Source organism: Trematomus bernacchii, unplaced genomic scaffold (genome assembly GCF_902827165.1).
Source record: "Trematomus bernacchii unplaced genomic scaffold, fTreBer1.1, whole genome shotgun sequence".
Lineage (NCBI taxonomy): Eukaryota > Metazoa > Chordata > Actinopteri > Perciformes > Nototheniidae > Trematomus > Trematomus bernacchii.
In genome coordinates this window covers 2,961,284-2,975,506 of record NW_022987698.1, presented here as the reverse complement: position 1 = coordinate 2,975,506, position 14,223 = coordinate 2,961,284, and the positions used below count along the sequence as shown (strand labels likewise).

Here is a 14,223-nt window from a genome sequence, read left to right as displayed (position 1 = left end):
TACTTTGCACCACTGGCTGAGACTTGTGTTAACATGATCTTAGAAAGATGCTAAAGGTAAAACAAGGTATGAGCAGATCTGTGACTGCCAGTGCTTAGCCAGTTTGACAAAAGCTAGGTGATTAAGAACAATAGCAACGCAGTGTTTCCTTAATTCAAAAAGTAACCAAGATAACAAAGGCTGTCAGTTTTAGACAACACTTACAGCCGGGTTTAAAGATATGTCGGCCGACATTTTTATATATACAATGTTTACAATTCATGATGACCAACTCAGCAAGTGACAAAAGTTTTACATTGGATATAGTTGCTCATTTTGAAAATACAGTACAAAATGTGTTCCCACTGATGTTAGAGAAAAATATATTGCTGTATTTAAACCAAATGTTCTTTAAGGATGTTATGTAAATGCAATGGTTCCAAATAGCTTAAACGTTACAGTGACAGCTGTTCCTCTGACAGCAGTGGGAGTCAAAGTGAGCATCCAAATACATTAGTTCACAGATCTTACCATTATTTGCAATGATTTTGAATTCAGATTGACAAAGGACATGACAAACACTTTCCAACATTCTTCAAAGAAAAGATGAGAAAATGCAGTTCATGAGTTTGTCGCTGGAGCTGTTCATCACTGGTCAAGTAGTCCAGACGTCCCTCAACTTTAATCAGTCCACATCCAGGAATTATTCCCGACCAAAGAAAAAAAGGAAATGAACATGTCCAGGTGTATGAAAATGTCTCTACATTTAAGACACAGAGGACACTTCTGTCTTGCTGGCAGAGACTGAGGTCTCATCCTCCACCATGCCGCCCATTCCAACGGTACTCAGCATGCAGTTACGGAACTGAAAAAGAGATCAAAGAAAAACAAGTGCATGGTTTAGGATTGAGCAAAAATGAAAAAGCAGATTTTAGAAACTGGACTAGGGAATATTTAATATATTCAGCCCACCTGTTTGTTCAACAGCACGTAGATAACAGGGTTGTACAGGGCTGAGCTCTTTGCAAAGAAGGCGGGAATAGCTGCTGTCAGGGCGGTGAAGGCAGCTCCCTTGTTCATGAAGATCCAAGCAGCGAAAGAGGCATATGGCACCCAAGCTAACAGGAATCCAAAGACCATCAGGATGCACATGCGTGTCACTTCCCTCTCAGCCTTCTGGGTGGACTCTGACTCCTGCTGCTGGGCTGCAGCCTAACGTTTTTGTGATCAGAAAATCATCATTAGGATTCACAGCACACGTGGTTTTGCAGAATTTAAAAATGAAAATGACAGTTGTATTTCTCAAACGTTTTTACTTTAAGGTAATACACTTCACTTACGGCTTTGACTGTCAGGACAAGGCTTCCGTAAGAGAAGAAAATGAGGAAAACAGGAGTGAAGAAGTGGACAGCAAATAAGTACATGACGTATGATTCATTGTTGAAGCCTGGAGCCAGAGTGTAGTAGTCAGGTCCGCAGGAGCACTGCAGGCCCTCAGGAAGGTATCTGTTTAAGGTTTAAGAAGAGAAGGCAAATCATTAAGAGAATCAGCCTGTAGAATGTACCTGTAGGGTTAAAGAAGGAAAGTGGTTGTAAATATTTTAGACTTTAGACTTTCTACAACCTATGCATTACCAGTATGTAATTACATACTACTCTCTATGCACTTTCTTAAAACTGATTGGTTTGTTTGAGTGTTTCTCAATGTTTTTAAAATCTTAGTGGTCAGGTTTCAGAGGTTTGAACTCATTTTTATTGTAAGTGAAATGAGAAATACAAAATGTGAATTACCTGGACCAGCCAAACAGTGGGGGTGCGGCACATGCGAAAGCCATGAGCCAGGTGATCCCAACACCAATTCCAGCGTGAGTATTACTGAATTTAAAGCTTCCCATGGGTTTGCAGACAACAATGTATCTCTCAACAGCCAGGACTACCAGAGACCAGAGAGACACCTGACCTGTAGAGAGGAAGAGCATCTTAGACAAGATCCCTACAAATTAACTTTTACCTTTGTAATATCTTAGAAGGAAGGTGATGATCACTATTTCCGAATCTTTGTCAGGTTTAACAAATGTCTATTGATTAAATCATTGTCTCACTGAAACAACCTGAAAATCACAAACTGCCATTAAAGAACCCCAATTCCTTACAAAGTACTTCATATTCTACCAGCTGCATGGGTTAAACTTGTAGGTGCATTTGAATTAGCTGTTCAACAAAAATGATGAAAGAATAAAGTTAAATTCATACCTCCAAGTGTAGCCATGAATCCCTCCATAGCACAGAAAGTGGGGCCAAGAATGAAGTAGCCGCTGATAGAAGATACGAAGGTGATGGTGAATCCAAAGGCGCACATGACCAGCCCAGCCACAGCCAGGTTTACCAGGATCAAGTTGAGAGGCGTCTGGAGCTTCTTGTTCTGGATTGTTACTAGCAATGTCAGAGCGTTGATGGGAGTTCCAGTGAAGATCAGGAAGACCATGTAGAAAGCTAGAAGCTTGAACATGATGGGATCTGCCAAATAATACTGTTGGTATTCATAAGGACTTCTAACAATTCCAGTCCTGTTGGACATCGGGATGTAGAAGTTATTGCCTTCTGTGCCATTGGGCTCCATTCCTCCCTCCCAAGCCATCTTCAGTAGTCTGTTGTTCTGTTCTGTTCTTCTTCACCTGAACAACCCAAGAGTGTTGGTGGACTCGATGATCAGAGCTGCACAGTGTGACTTTTATACCTCCCCATTGACCCTAATGTCAAATGCCGAAACAGGATTAAAGGTGGGAGATGTATTCCTGAAATTGCAGTCGACAGTAATTTATCTTAAGACCGGATAGAAGTGACGAGGTCAAGAACATTTGCTCCAGTTTCAAGACATAGAAGAATTATCCTAATCCTTAAAGAAACGGAATTAAGTTCAGTCAGCAGCTCTTATTACACCATCAACCGTAAAGTTACTCCAAATAAGTTAATCACACTTGGAATCATGTTTATATATGGGGCATTCTACCGAATTAGTGCAAAGTGCGGTCCCACGACAAGAAAAACTATTTAACAAAACAATTAAGTATTCAGACATAGATATTTACTAAGAATATGTTATGGTCTATTTAAACACAAGGCATTAAATTAGATAGAGTTAAGCTTAATATATACAAAAACATCATTTATATGATACTTTCTATTGGGAAGTAGCTGTCCCCAACCCTGACACACTGACATTTCAATTTCTGTAAATAACGCTTATATTAACACATTTTTTTAAATTTAGTTCAATGGTGTATTTAGAAGATCTTTATGATTACATTCAAACAGAAGTTGGAATATTTAGATTTATTGTGGGTTTAATTTTTTAATAAAAAAACTATACTCAAAAAATCATGTCCCCAGTTTTCATGTCTACCGAAACACAAGGGGTTTTAGTCCAATGGCTGAGCCTGGTTTTTAGCCACACCCCTGCATTTTTGACTAGGCAGTGACACTGCATCCCTGTCCCTTATGGCTGAATGGCAAGTAGCTATATCCCATACTTTTGATATAAATCTGGCGTGTAACCTGAAGAATTGTCACTACCGAACACATATTATCTTCAATTAAGCAAACTTTTTCGGGGTTTTATGCAAAATATTAGGTTTTTATGTGTGTTAACCTCTTCAAAAACGTGTATGCTAGCCATGTACTTGCTAGCATTCTTTAGTTATGCTCAATTTTAGCTAGAATCGTCACTACCGAAACAGTCACTACCGAAACATATGGTTACGTTTCGGTAATTGACATGATCGTTTCGGTAGTGACAAAATGGAAAGCAGGTAAATCCCACCATTTTGAAATAAATGTGTTTTAAAGTCTGAAAATCAGTGTGTTACTTTAAAGGTCTCTTATCCTACTATTGTTAAGCATATATTATAGGTCTCAGATATATAAAAAACATGTCTATGATGTGTTTTGCTCAAAATACCAAACAGATCACCCATTCTAGCCTCATTCCCCTCTATTTCAGCCTGTTACTAAAGTGCTGATTCTGGGTCAGTAGCTTCAAACATTCACACTTCAACATAAGGCATGTTATGAGTGAAGATTAAGCAATAAGGTTGAGGGAATATGATACAACCTTCAGAACAAAATACTGTGGTCACTACCGAAACAGTGGATGTTTTGTAAAAAATTAAGTATATTGAGTTATCAACTAAAATGACATGATACTGATTGGTTTAATGTATGTTCAATTTCAACAATCATCAACTCTGGAATCAATATGATCAGTATTATGCATTTGACAAAGAAAGTTTGCATTATGATTTTTATGAATTGAAATTTGATTAAAAATTCACTTTTATTAATTTAATTGTGAAAACCCTCAAGAAATATTTGTTAAAATACTATTTAGACAAGGGAAGGTAAAACAATCTTAACAGGTTAATATAATACTTTTTTACTACAGTGTATGTAGCCTACTATGTTTCGGTAGTGACCATTTTTGGTAGAGGAAGAACATTCCAATACAGTCTGAAAATACGATATATAAAAATGTACGGTTCTTTTACTAGATATGTGTAATTTAGATATGGTACAAAATATATATGGACAAAGTTTTGGGAAAAAAACATACAACATTTAAAAACATTTCCAACCTGACTTTGGTCCAATTTCGGTACAATGGCCCATATATTTATAATTTGTAGAACAGTAGCCTCTCTTTTGAGAACACTGATGAAAATATAACTAATTGGACATGACTTGTGACCTACTGTATGTGTGCTGAGACCAGGGGCCTCATTTATAAAGGGATATACGCTCAAAAAATGGCGTACGCCAGTTTCTACGCAATGTTTGCGATTTATAAAATACTAACTTGACGGGAAAATGTGCTGTCCTCCACGCAAACTCTAACCCATGCGTACGCACTAAGCACACAAACGGGAGAGACGAGAAACTGCGACACCGTTGGCAGAAGGAAGAATGGAGAGAAATATGTGGAAATAATACCATAAATAAAATGTTACCTCTCATTTATCAAATATGAAGAATTCATTTTCAAACATTGATTAAAGCCAATCTTTAAATGATTAAACAAACGCCTGTTTGAGACTCCTCAGTGCACACAAAAACATAACTTGGAGAAATAAATAAATACGGATATGTTATTTAAAACCACCTCGAATATGTTGTGTTAATGTTATGAAATGTTTTCTCATAAATGATGCGGTAAGCAGGAGGACAGAATTACGTCTAAACTGACGCCGTTTTGCATTTCTATAGGTTGTAGATACGAGCATGGTTTTATATACTATCACGTTTAATCGTGTTTTAATGCCGTTTGCCAAGACTTGATAAGTCGCTCGTAAAACACAGGAGGTATGGAAACTAAGAACACCATATGTGGTAAATTGTACAGCTAATATAACACAATCCATTAGTTGTATTTCCTTTAAGTGGTGGATTATGGATATATAGTTGCTGATCGACAGCTGGAACACAAACCACCAAATACAACAAAAATAATTCAGATCCAGTCGTCATGACTCCACTCCGGAGGGATTCCCCGATCATTTCTTAGTTTCTCATCAAGGGGGTGTCTCCTGTCCCCGGGACAAACACTCTGCCTGAGGAGGGTTATGTGTATTTTTTTTGTCATTAACTTTTTTCGGACCACTTATTTATTTATTTTGGTGACGATCCGACCTCCATGCTGCTACATGGTTCAAACTGCATCCACCAAACAATATGATATATCTCGACCTCCCCACAATAACCAAAATCTGACACGGTGTGAGATGTCTTTTTTAGCTGTTCTATCGTAATTTCCTGCGATCTTCTTCATGCAGTCAGTCAAAATGAATGAATGAATGGGCGTTTCTTTGACTATGTATAGGCAAATATGGGCGTTACGAGTCGATTGTGATTTATCAAGGGAAACAGGCGTAGGGAGTGCCGTACGCACTTCCCTCGCCGGTACGCAATGTTTTGTGAATTGGAAAATGGCGGAAAATGTATGTACCTATTTTTGTGCTTTGTACTACGTAAGCAACCTTCCTACGTCAATCCTACGCACGGCGTTATAAATGAGGCCCCAGGTGAAAATCTCTATCCCTAATTTAGTAGCTTTTCTGTCTACTCTTTAAGAATAAAATGGGAAGAAAAGCTACTGCATGGTTACTGTCTTTCCTTGATTGCACATTATTTTTTAATTTATATTATTTATTGGCCATTAACATTACAATTTTAACCATCAGTGTCTGTCTGCATATGGAGGAACTGGGTGTCATTTTCCTTATTGGATTACTCACATTATCTCACCTGGGTCTCTGATCTTGTTTCCTGTGTGTTAAGAGCCTTAAAAAAACAAAGTGCAGTCTCAGTTAACCTGTTAAGCCCCGAGCCTGTTTTTCAGGTTTCAGGTTCGAAAATGACATGCCCAAAACAAATGACTACAACTTCACTTCTAAAAGGGTTATATGAATAATTTATTTTATCAAAGCAAGGTTACATCTGTGAGTTGGATGTTGGACATATATTTGTCACAATCTGTCTATGTTTTAGTTTGTCTGTCTCTGTTTCCTGTTTTAGTTTGAAAAGTGTTCCCCCTCCCGTCTTGTCTGTTGCTGCTGGTGATTGCGTTCACCTGGTGCCCTGTGTTTCTCCTCCCTCCTCACCTGTGTCTTGTTGGTTTGATTAGTCCCGTGTGTATTTAGGTTCTGTTTTCCTGTGTGTGTGTGTGTGTGTGTGTGTGTGTGTGTGTGTGTGTGTGTGTGTGTGTGTGTGTGTGTGTGTGTGTGTGTGTGTGTGTGTGTGTGTGTGTGTGTGTGTGTGTGTGTGTGTGTGTGTGTGTGTGTGTGTGTGTGTGTGTGTGTGTGTGTGTGTGTGTGTGTGTGTGTGTGTGTGTGTGTGTGTGTGTGTGTGTGTGTGTGTGTGTGTGTGTGTGTGTGTGTGTGTGTGTGTGTGTGTGTGTGTGTGTGTGTGTGTGTGTGTGTGTGTGTGTGTGTGTGTGTGTGTGTGTGTGTGTGTGTGTGTGTGTGTGTGTGTGTGTGTGTGTGTGTGTGTGTGAGTGTGTGTGAGAGAGTGTGAGAGAGAGTGTGAGAGAGAGTGTGAGAGAGTGTGAGAGAGAGACAGTCATATTGAGGCTGTGTATCCTGTACCACAAAGAGGAATAAATGCCCACACCGGGTTGTATTTGAACTCTCTGCCTCTGCCTCCTTGCTTGGTCGGGCCGCTCAATGGTCAGCTTCACACACGCCCACTCATGTTCCTTAAGCACTTTGGTTTATTGACCTTTTTTATTGTAAAGATCATTATGGTTCATTTATTCTATTCTGTAGTGATGGCAAAATGAAGCTTTGAATGAAGCATCTAACCACTTGGACAATTGTGTCGGAAATAGGTTAATTTCTCGAAGCTTCAGTTACAGCGACCTCTCCTGGCGAAGTGCAAGGCTGCAGTGGGTTTAACGTATCTTTTCCTTGAAAAATATTCGATGCACACACACACAAGACTGAATATCATGTTCTATTTGCAATTAAAGATTGATAATTGTGTGTATTGGGTTATTGAGAAGAGACTAGAGAGTGCTGGAATTTTGTTTGGGTGGAGAGGGCCTTTTATCAGTTAATAAAGTATTAAAGTTGAAAAGGAATGATTAAAAGTTCATCTGTTCCGGGCTTTGAACCAGCTGCGCGGAGGACATCGTCGCTTCGGGCCGCCGGCTCTATCCGCTGGGCTATCTATACCTTAAGTTAGTAACATGGTTTTTATATTAGTCTTAATTGTCTTTTTGTTCACAACTTCTCCACATTTCGAAGTGTTTCCCGAGCCAGAACGACCTATCTTTCTTCCTGGCTTGCTCTATAATGATCCAATTAAAATGCAATACCAACAACAACTCAACAGCAACAACGCAAACTACGACAACAACCCACACATTGCGCATTGTTTATAGCGGTTATAAGTGTTGAAGCGCTCAAATTCGAAACTGTTTCAACCTGTCACCTGTCAGAATAGAGACGAGGCAGTGCATTGAATCGCGTGATTGGACCAAGCCCCCAGGAAGTGCGCCGGACTCAGATGAAAATATTCGTGCTGGCCAAACGGCGGTACTACACTTCCTTTTGGTTGCCAGGCCCGGAAACACTTTTTCCCATTGACTTACATGGGGAAAGAGTGGTCTGTAAATCGTTGGATAATTTTTTTTAAATAAACTACCCAGTATGAACACTTGTATAGCCCTTATTAAAAACATTCGTTCCTCAAGTTGTAAAAATGTGCTAATAACGTTATTCTGAGAGTTATTTCCCTCTGCATTATGAACGCGCATCTAACCCACGGGACCGCGCCGCCCGGCACGTTCATGTTACGTGTTCAGCACTACATGCGTTTATCTTTACCCATGGATGTACAATAAGAACGGACCCATATCGCCTTACTGCCAGCCCACGGAGCTGTAATAATGGATATATTGCACATGTTTGCTGTAATTCATCATTTGTAAAATATTATACTACATGGGCTGTATGATTAAATCTTGTACCGTAAATGTTGTATTAAATAAAGTTAATATTACCGACGTAGATTAACGTCCCTGTAGCTTCTTATTGCACTATTTTGGAAATATGATCAACAGTTTGTTTTTGTAATCCTTTCTCTAATATGCCCTAGGGCAAACCACAGTAGTTAATGCAAAATAAAAAAAGAATACAAAAAAAAGTTAAAACACAATAAAAGATAATAAAAAGAAGAAATTAATAATTATTGCTAAATGTGTAACTGTATGAACTAACACGGTTACAGGTAGCACTTTCCTTACAAATTGGATCTATATTGTTACAATATATAATATTTTGTTTCTAGAGATTAAAAATGTATGAGAGAGAGTAAGAGAGAGAGGTGGTGTATTATTTGTTTAGTTCACCAGAGGTCAGTATTGCACAGTCGGCAGACTGTTGATGTGAACAACGGAGCTCGGTCGGAAATAGTAGAATATGCTGCACAGCCGTGGTGTTTTGTATTTTATGTTCACAGGTCGTGTTTCTTTTATTTTAAAGGGTAATCATCGTACTCTGTTGATGCTGGATCAGGTTTATGGAGCAGGTTTGTGAGATGCGCTCCGCTGTGTTTTTGGGTGCGCAGTGCGCTTTGCTCCCGCTGCTGACTGGGACTGCTGCAGTGTAAACAACACTGTCCGAGCCTGCTGCTGTCTGTGGACCAAAAGCACAACGACACATAGCCAATGATAGTGGACTCTTCATCTTAAACGAGAACGTGTATTGTCATGAATGCTCCGTGTTTTTTTTCAGTGCAGCGGAGGAACTGGCTTTCTTTTTGTAATCAAACTGTCAGTCTGCACATCTGCTACCTTTAAGAAACAACCAAATGCTCATTACATCGTTTGAGTAGTTGCATGTATTTAGCTGCTGAGGAAGTATCGTCTCCTTGAATTTCGGGAAAATGAGCGACAACCAGGAAGCATCAGATGCTGAGGACACGACACCGTCCGAGAGCGCGACCTTGCCGCTCCGGCCGCACTCCGACCGCCCCACTTGCAACAAGACCGGCGTGTGCTCCCGCTCCTACTTCGTAGTAGTGATGGTGTTTTTTCATGTATACATCATCAATGTTATTGCACTGCTGTTTTACGTGCACTACAATAGCGGGCAGGAAGATACCAGCCAGGGTCGTGATGCTCCGAGCAGCAACCAGCAGCCAGAGTCGCCACGTCCGCCATCAAAGCCCGAGTTTCTGCGCGTCAGTTCTCTGACAAGGATCGAGGGGATTAGGGTGAGTAATGTGAACATGTTTGCATCAATCCCACTCTTTCATCTAGTGTGTTTCTCTCTTAAACACTGTAGCAGCACTACATCACTTCTCTGATCTATCTCTCAGGTGGGACACGTCCAAAAGGTGTCACTGATGCAAAACAAAGTGCATGAAATGAGGACTTTGAGTATGAAACCTCTGCTTTTTGGTAAGAAACAAAGCACCCGTGTATCAAAACAAATTTGCAGCACACCCACATGAGCCTTCATTGCATAGAGGTAGGCCTATATATAAAGCTTCAGTGGCAAAAGAGGCTTATTTTTCTTCTCCTCTAATCAAACATGCATTCATAAGACTCCAGCCCCAAACACATAACCTAGTTAACAGATATGTGCATGCTGAGGTCATATGCAATATAACATATGTCAATAGGTCCTGAGGCAACTACTGCAATTAAGGGCTTATAGCTGACTGGCTACAGAGCAGATAAACATCTGTCACAGAACTAACAATATAAAACATACAAATTACGTTTTTAGATGTGCTGAAGTAAAGATGGCACGAACGTTTTTAAGTAAAAACATTTAGTATACTCAACTGTTTTTATTTACATTTTTTGTTCTCTTTATTAGTGTTATGTAGTGGTATAACAAACATAGATCAACTATACAGTAGGGTTATATAACTGTTCTAATGTTTGTATTATTGTTTACGCCAGGCATCATGGGTCTGCATTGTTTTTAATAAAATAAACTATCATTTTGAGTGTCAATTAAATGCTGATTATTTTCTCGAATAAACCCTTAAAAGAAACAAGAAGTGTCACAAAGGACAGGTTTAAAAAAATATTTCAAAGGTGACTAATTAGCAAATCCTTCACGTGGAGAAAGGTTTTGAATACTATTTTATAAAAGCAATGATGTTTTATCTTCTTTTAACCCAAGAGTAGTTACTCTGTGTGTAACTTTATTTGTCTCTGTGTTTGTCTGCAGAGATCCCTGGGTTTTTGTCGGATGATGAGTGCCGTGTTGTGATGCAGCTTGCACAGCTAAAGGGTCTAATGGAGAGCCAACTGATGGTGCAGGAGGGTCAGGAAGAGCTGGCTAAGGAGCTCAACCTGAGTCCAGACGAGATCTTCAACCTTCTTGATATCAACCAAGATGGACAGTTGCAGCTTCATGAGGTGAATGTCTGTTTGTGGATCGTGGGCATGTTCTTTATTAATATATGACATGCACTAGTTTTTGGTTCAGAGTTAACTCATCCTGTCTTTACTATCGTGCCTCCAACAGATACTGACTCATTCTCGAGTAAGGGACGGCATCTGGCTCACACCGGAGAATCTGCGAGAAATCTATACTGGTCTCAAAGCTGACAAGGATGGCGATGGTAAAAATTGGGCAAAGAAACTGCACTTGTTTTACAGAAATAGATCTATTTGCATAGTTTTTGATTTTTTTTTTACCTCAATGTTAAATTAGTCAACTTATTTAAATAGAATTCAACAATATTATTGTTTTAATTTCTATTATAAGGATTATTATTTATACTAATGATTTGATTAAAGGTTTGTTTTATCTGCATTTGACCTAACAGAAACAGCCTCAGCAAATAACCCTATATATTTCCATTTATTCCAGTTAATACAAATTTAAGTTTCCACTTTGAATATTCCCAGGATTTTCAACGCTAAGTGTCAATGATGCATGAAATTAAAACGTACCCAAGGCATTAGGTTGATATGTGCATTCACATATCCTGGACAGGTTTGCTGAGTCTAGAAGAGTTCAGGCTTCTGAGCAACGATGCCTTCCAGCGCTTCCTGCTGCAGCGAGGGGTGAAGAGGAGTCAGATGGTGAGGAACAGCAGACACACGTGGCTGTATCAGGGCAAAGGAGCACACCAGGTCCTCCAAGACATCAAGACGAAGTAAGCAAGTCTATTCCTGTAATAACTGGGTTATCACAAATAATAATTTTAACATATTTTTTCTTCACCTTTCACAGGGTGACTCGCCTCACTCGGCTCCCTCCCTCATTAGTGGACCTCAGTGAGCCGCTACAGGTGGTTCGGTATGAGCAGGGAGGACACTACCATGCCCACCATGACAGCGGCCCTGTGTATCCTGAAACTGCCTGCACACACACACGTCTCGCGGCCAACACCTCCACTCCTTTCGAGACGTCTTGCAGGTGAGACAACAGTGTGTAGACCAACCAGATCTGAATTCATCTGTGCAGTGTGATTACTAAACTCCATGTTGAAAGCCTGCATGGTAGTTTGTGGGATTTAAATTGGGAAAAATGTGTGTGCTTGTCTACTGTTTAAAAAGTATTTGTACAGTATGTGTTTGTTTGTTTGCACCAAATATGTGTGTGTCAATTTAAATCTGTGTTGCACACCTAGGTACATCACAGTTCTCTTCTACCTGAACTCTGTTGAGGGGGGCGGGGAGACCGCATTCCCTGTGGCAGACAACAGGACCTATGATGAAGTGGTGGGTAATTGTGTGTGGGCCTTGAAATGCGTAGGGAGAGCCTTGGAAAAGTATTGTGTACATACTGTGCATGTCTTTCATATCTGTGTTAACTCACATGTTTGGCAGTGAGTGCAAGGCTTGGACGTTCAGAAAACTGTGTCACTGAGTTTAGTGTGTGTTTTAGTCCCTCATACAGAATGATGTGGACCTTTTGGACACCAGAAGGAATTGTGACAAGAGTAACCTGAGGGTGAAACCTTCCAAAGGGACAGCTGTTTTCTGGTACAACTATCTTTCGGATGGAAAAGGTAGGATTCCCATTAAAAATCACACTTTTTAACATTATGTGGCAATAAAGATGCTAATCAGCAAACACTCATTTCAATCAATTTAAGAGCACATTTAGAATTTTATTTTAAATTAACAATTTTCCAGTATACACATGCCAGCGCAAATATCAAAAGGTAAAGTCTGTTGATAAATAGTTTTCAAAACCTTACACAATATTATTGAAAAGTAAATAAGACTTTCAGTCCTCAGCTCAGATCACAGCTCTTCAAATGTTAAATGCTAGGTAAATGCTAATGTCTCTATGCTAATGTTCATCAGGACAATGCAAACATGTTAGAATTAGCCATTTAGCACTAAACACACAATACAGCTGATTCAGTCATTTGAATTTGACACATTAGCCTAATTGTAGCACTATATTACAAGTCAGAGGATCACCAAATTCATTAGGATACACTGTCCAGAAAACATGAATTTCTGTATACAAATGTCACTGACTAATTGAAAACTCTGACCTAATCATTACACCAGATAAAAAGGCCTGAGGGTCATCAAAGTTTTGTCACACTCAATCCAATAGTTGCAGAGATATTTAGTCAAAACGATTGGCCAGCATTGCCATCCCCATAGGCTGCCTGTTAGCATACAGTACATCCTAAAATTGTATTTTAATTTCATACATCTTGGCAATTCACATGTAAGTATCACAATTTGGTGGCACAAAATAAGTAAACATATTAACTGGAGTCAAAGTGTTCAGATTGAAAAATGGTGTTGTAAAGATTAAAGGTTATCTAGAAAGACAGCTACAAACTGTAAGAATACAGCAAAGTCTGAGTGCACTATGGTTGATTTCTAGTAAAACTAATATATAAACTCAGGTGTTAGCTACAAGAAAAAAACGTCATTATCTTTGTCAACCTATCATGACCAAGCGATTTTGTTTGGTAACCAGAACATCAGCGTGAGCCCTAAAAAAACAGACATGATAAAAAGGAAGTTGCTCATCAACATTAAAGGATATATCATGCTCATTTTCAGGTTCATAACTTGTGGGTAGAGAAATGTGATGTAGGTCGATATATTCTAACAAGCCTGCAGAGGGAGCGGAGCGAAATCTGAATGGCTTGTTGAGTTCAATTATAATTTTTTCTCTCTCAAAAGGTTGGGTAGGAGAGCAGGATGAATACGCTCTGCATGGAGGGTGCATGGTCACCCAGGGCACTAAGTGGGTTGCAAATAAATGGATCAACATCGACCCGGATTACCAGCGACAGGCTCGCTACCAGCAGCTGGTTTCACAGCAGCCAGAAGACGATGATGATGAAGATCTGACTCTAAACCAGGACACGCAGAGTTCTGATATCCATCAAGACTTGTAGCTCATAAACCAAAATGAAAAAGAAAACCTACCTAGCCTTCCTCAGTCATGTGCACAAAGTCTTGGCAACATCCTCTGTGGCCAGTATGTAGAGACAAGTTTTATTCAGGGAATGAGGTCACAGTGGGTTTATGCAACTGTAAAGAGATGCTTTTGTTAAGTATTGCTCGGATATTGTTATCCTGTTATTTTTTAATCCCTCATAATTTACCATTTTAGGAATGTTGTATTAGAAACTCTTTAAAAGAGTTAGGACAAAAAAAATTCCCTTTGCATGCATTAGCTCCACAGATTTATCTGTTGCTATGAGCAGAAATTGCACTTGAAAATTGAAATGGCTACTGTA

The 14,223-nt window shown here is 39.4% G+C and overlaps 2 protein-coding genes across 2 annotated transcripts; one reads left to right on the top strand and one right to left on the bottom strand.

The window, feature by feature from the left end:
- Window positions 1-745: 745 nt before the first annotated feature.
- LOC117489878 (green-sensitive opsin-like) lies at window positions 746-2,617 on the bottom strand. Its single transcript, XM_034139436.1, has 5 exons — window positions 2,233-2,617; window positions 1,771-1,939; window positions 1,320-1,485; window positions 952-1,191; window positions 746-844 (listed from the first exon to the last, which is right to left on the bottom strand). The coding sequence occupies exons 1-5, from the start codon at window positions 2,615-2,617 to the stop codon at window positions 746-748; spliced, it is 1,059 nt and encodes a 352-aa protein (XP_033995327.1).
- Window positions 2,618-9,417: 6,800 nt separating this feature from the next.
- On the top strand, window positions 9,418-13,904 carry p4htm (prolyl 4-hydroxylase, transmembrane (endoplasmic reticulum)). Its single transcript, XM_034138515.1, has 9 exons — window positions 9,418-9,747; window positions 9,853-9,934; window positions 10,719-10,909; window positions 11,019-11,115; window positions 11,493-11,655; window positions 11,733-11,918; window positions 12,133-12,223; window positions 12,390-12,513; window positions 13,661-13,904. The coding sequence occupies exons 1-9, from the start codon at window positions 9,418-9,420 to the stop codon at window positions 13,876-13,878; spliced, it is 1,482 nt and encodes a 493-aa protein (XP_033994406.1). The 3' UTR covers window positions 13,879-13,904.
- Window positions 13,905-14,223: the final 319 nt, after the last annotated feature.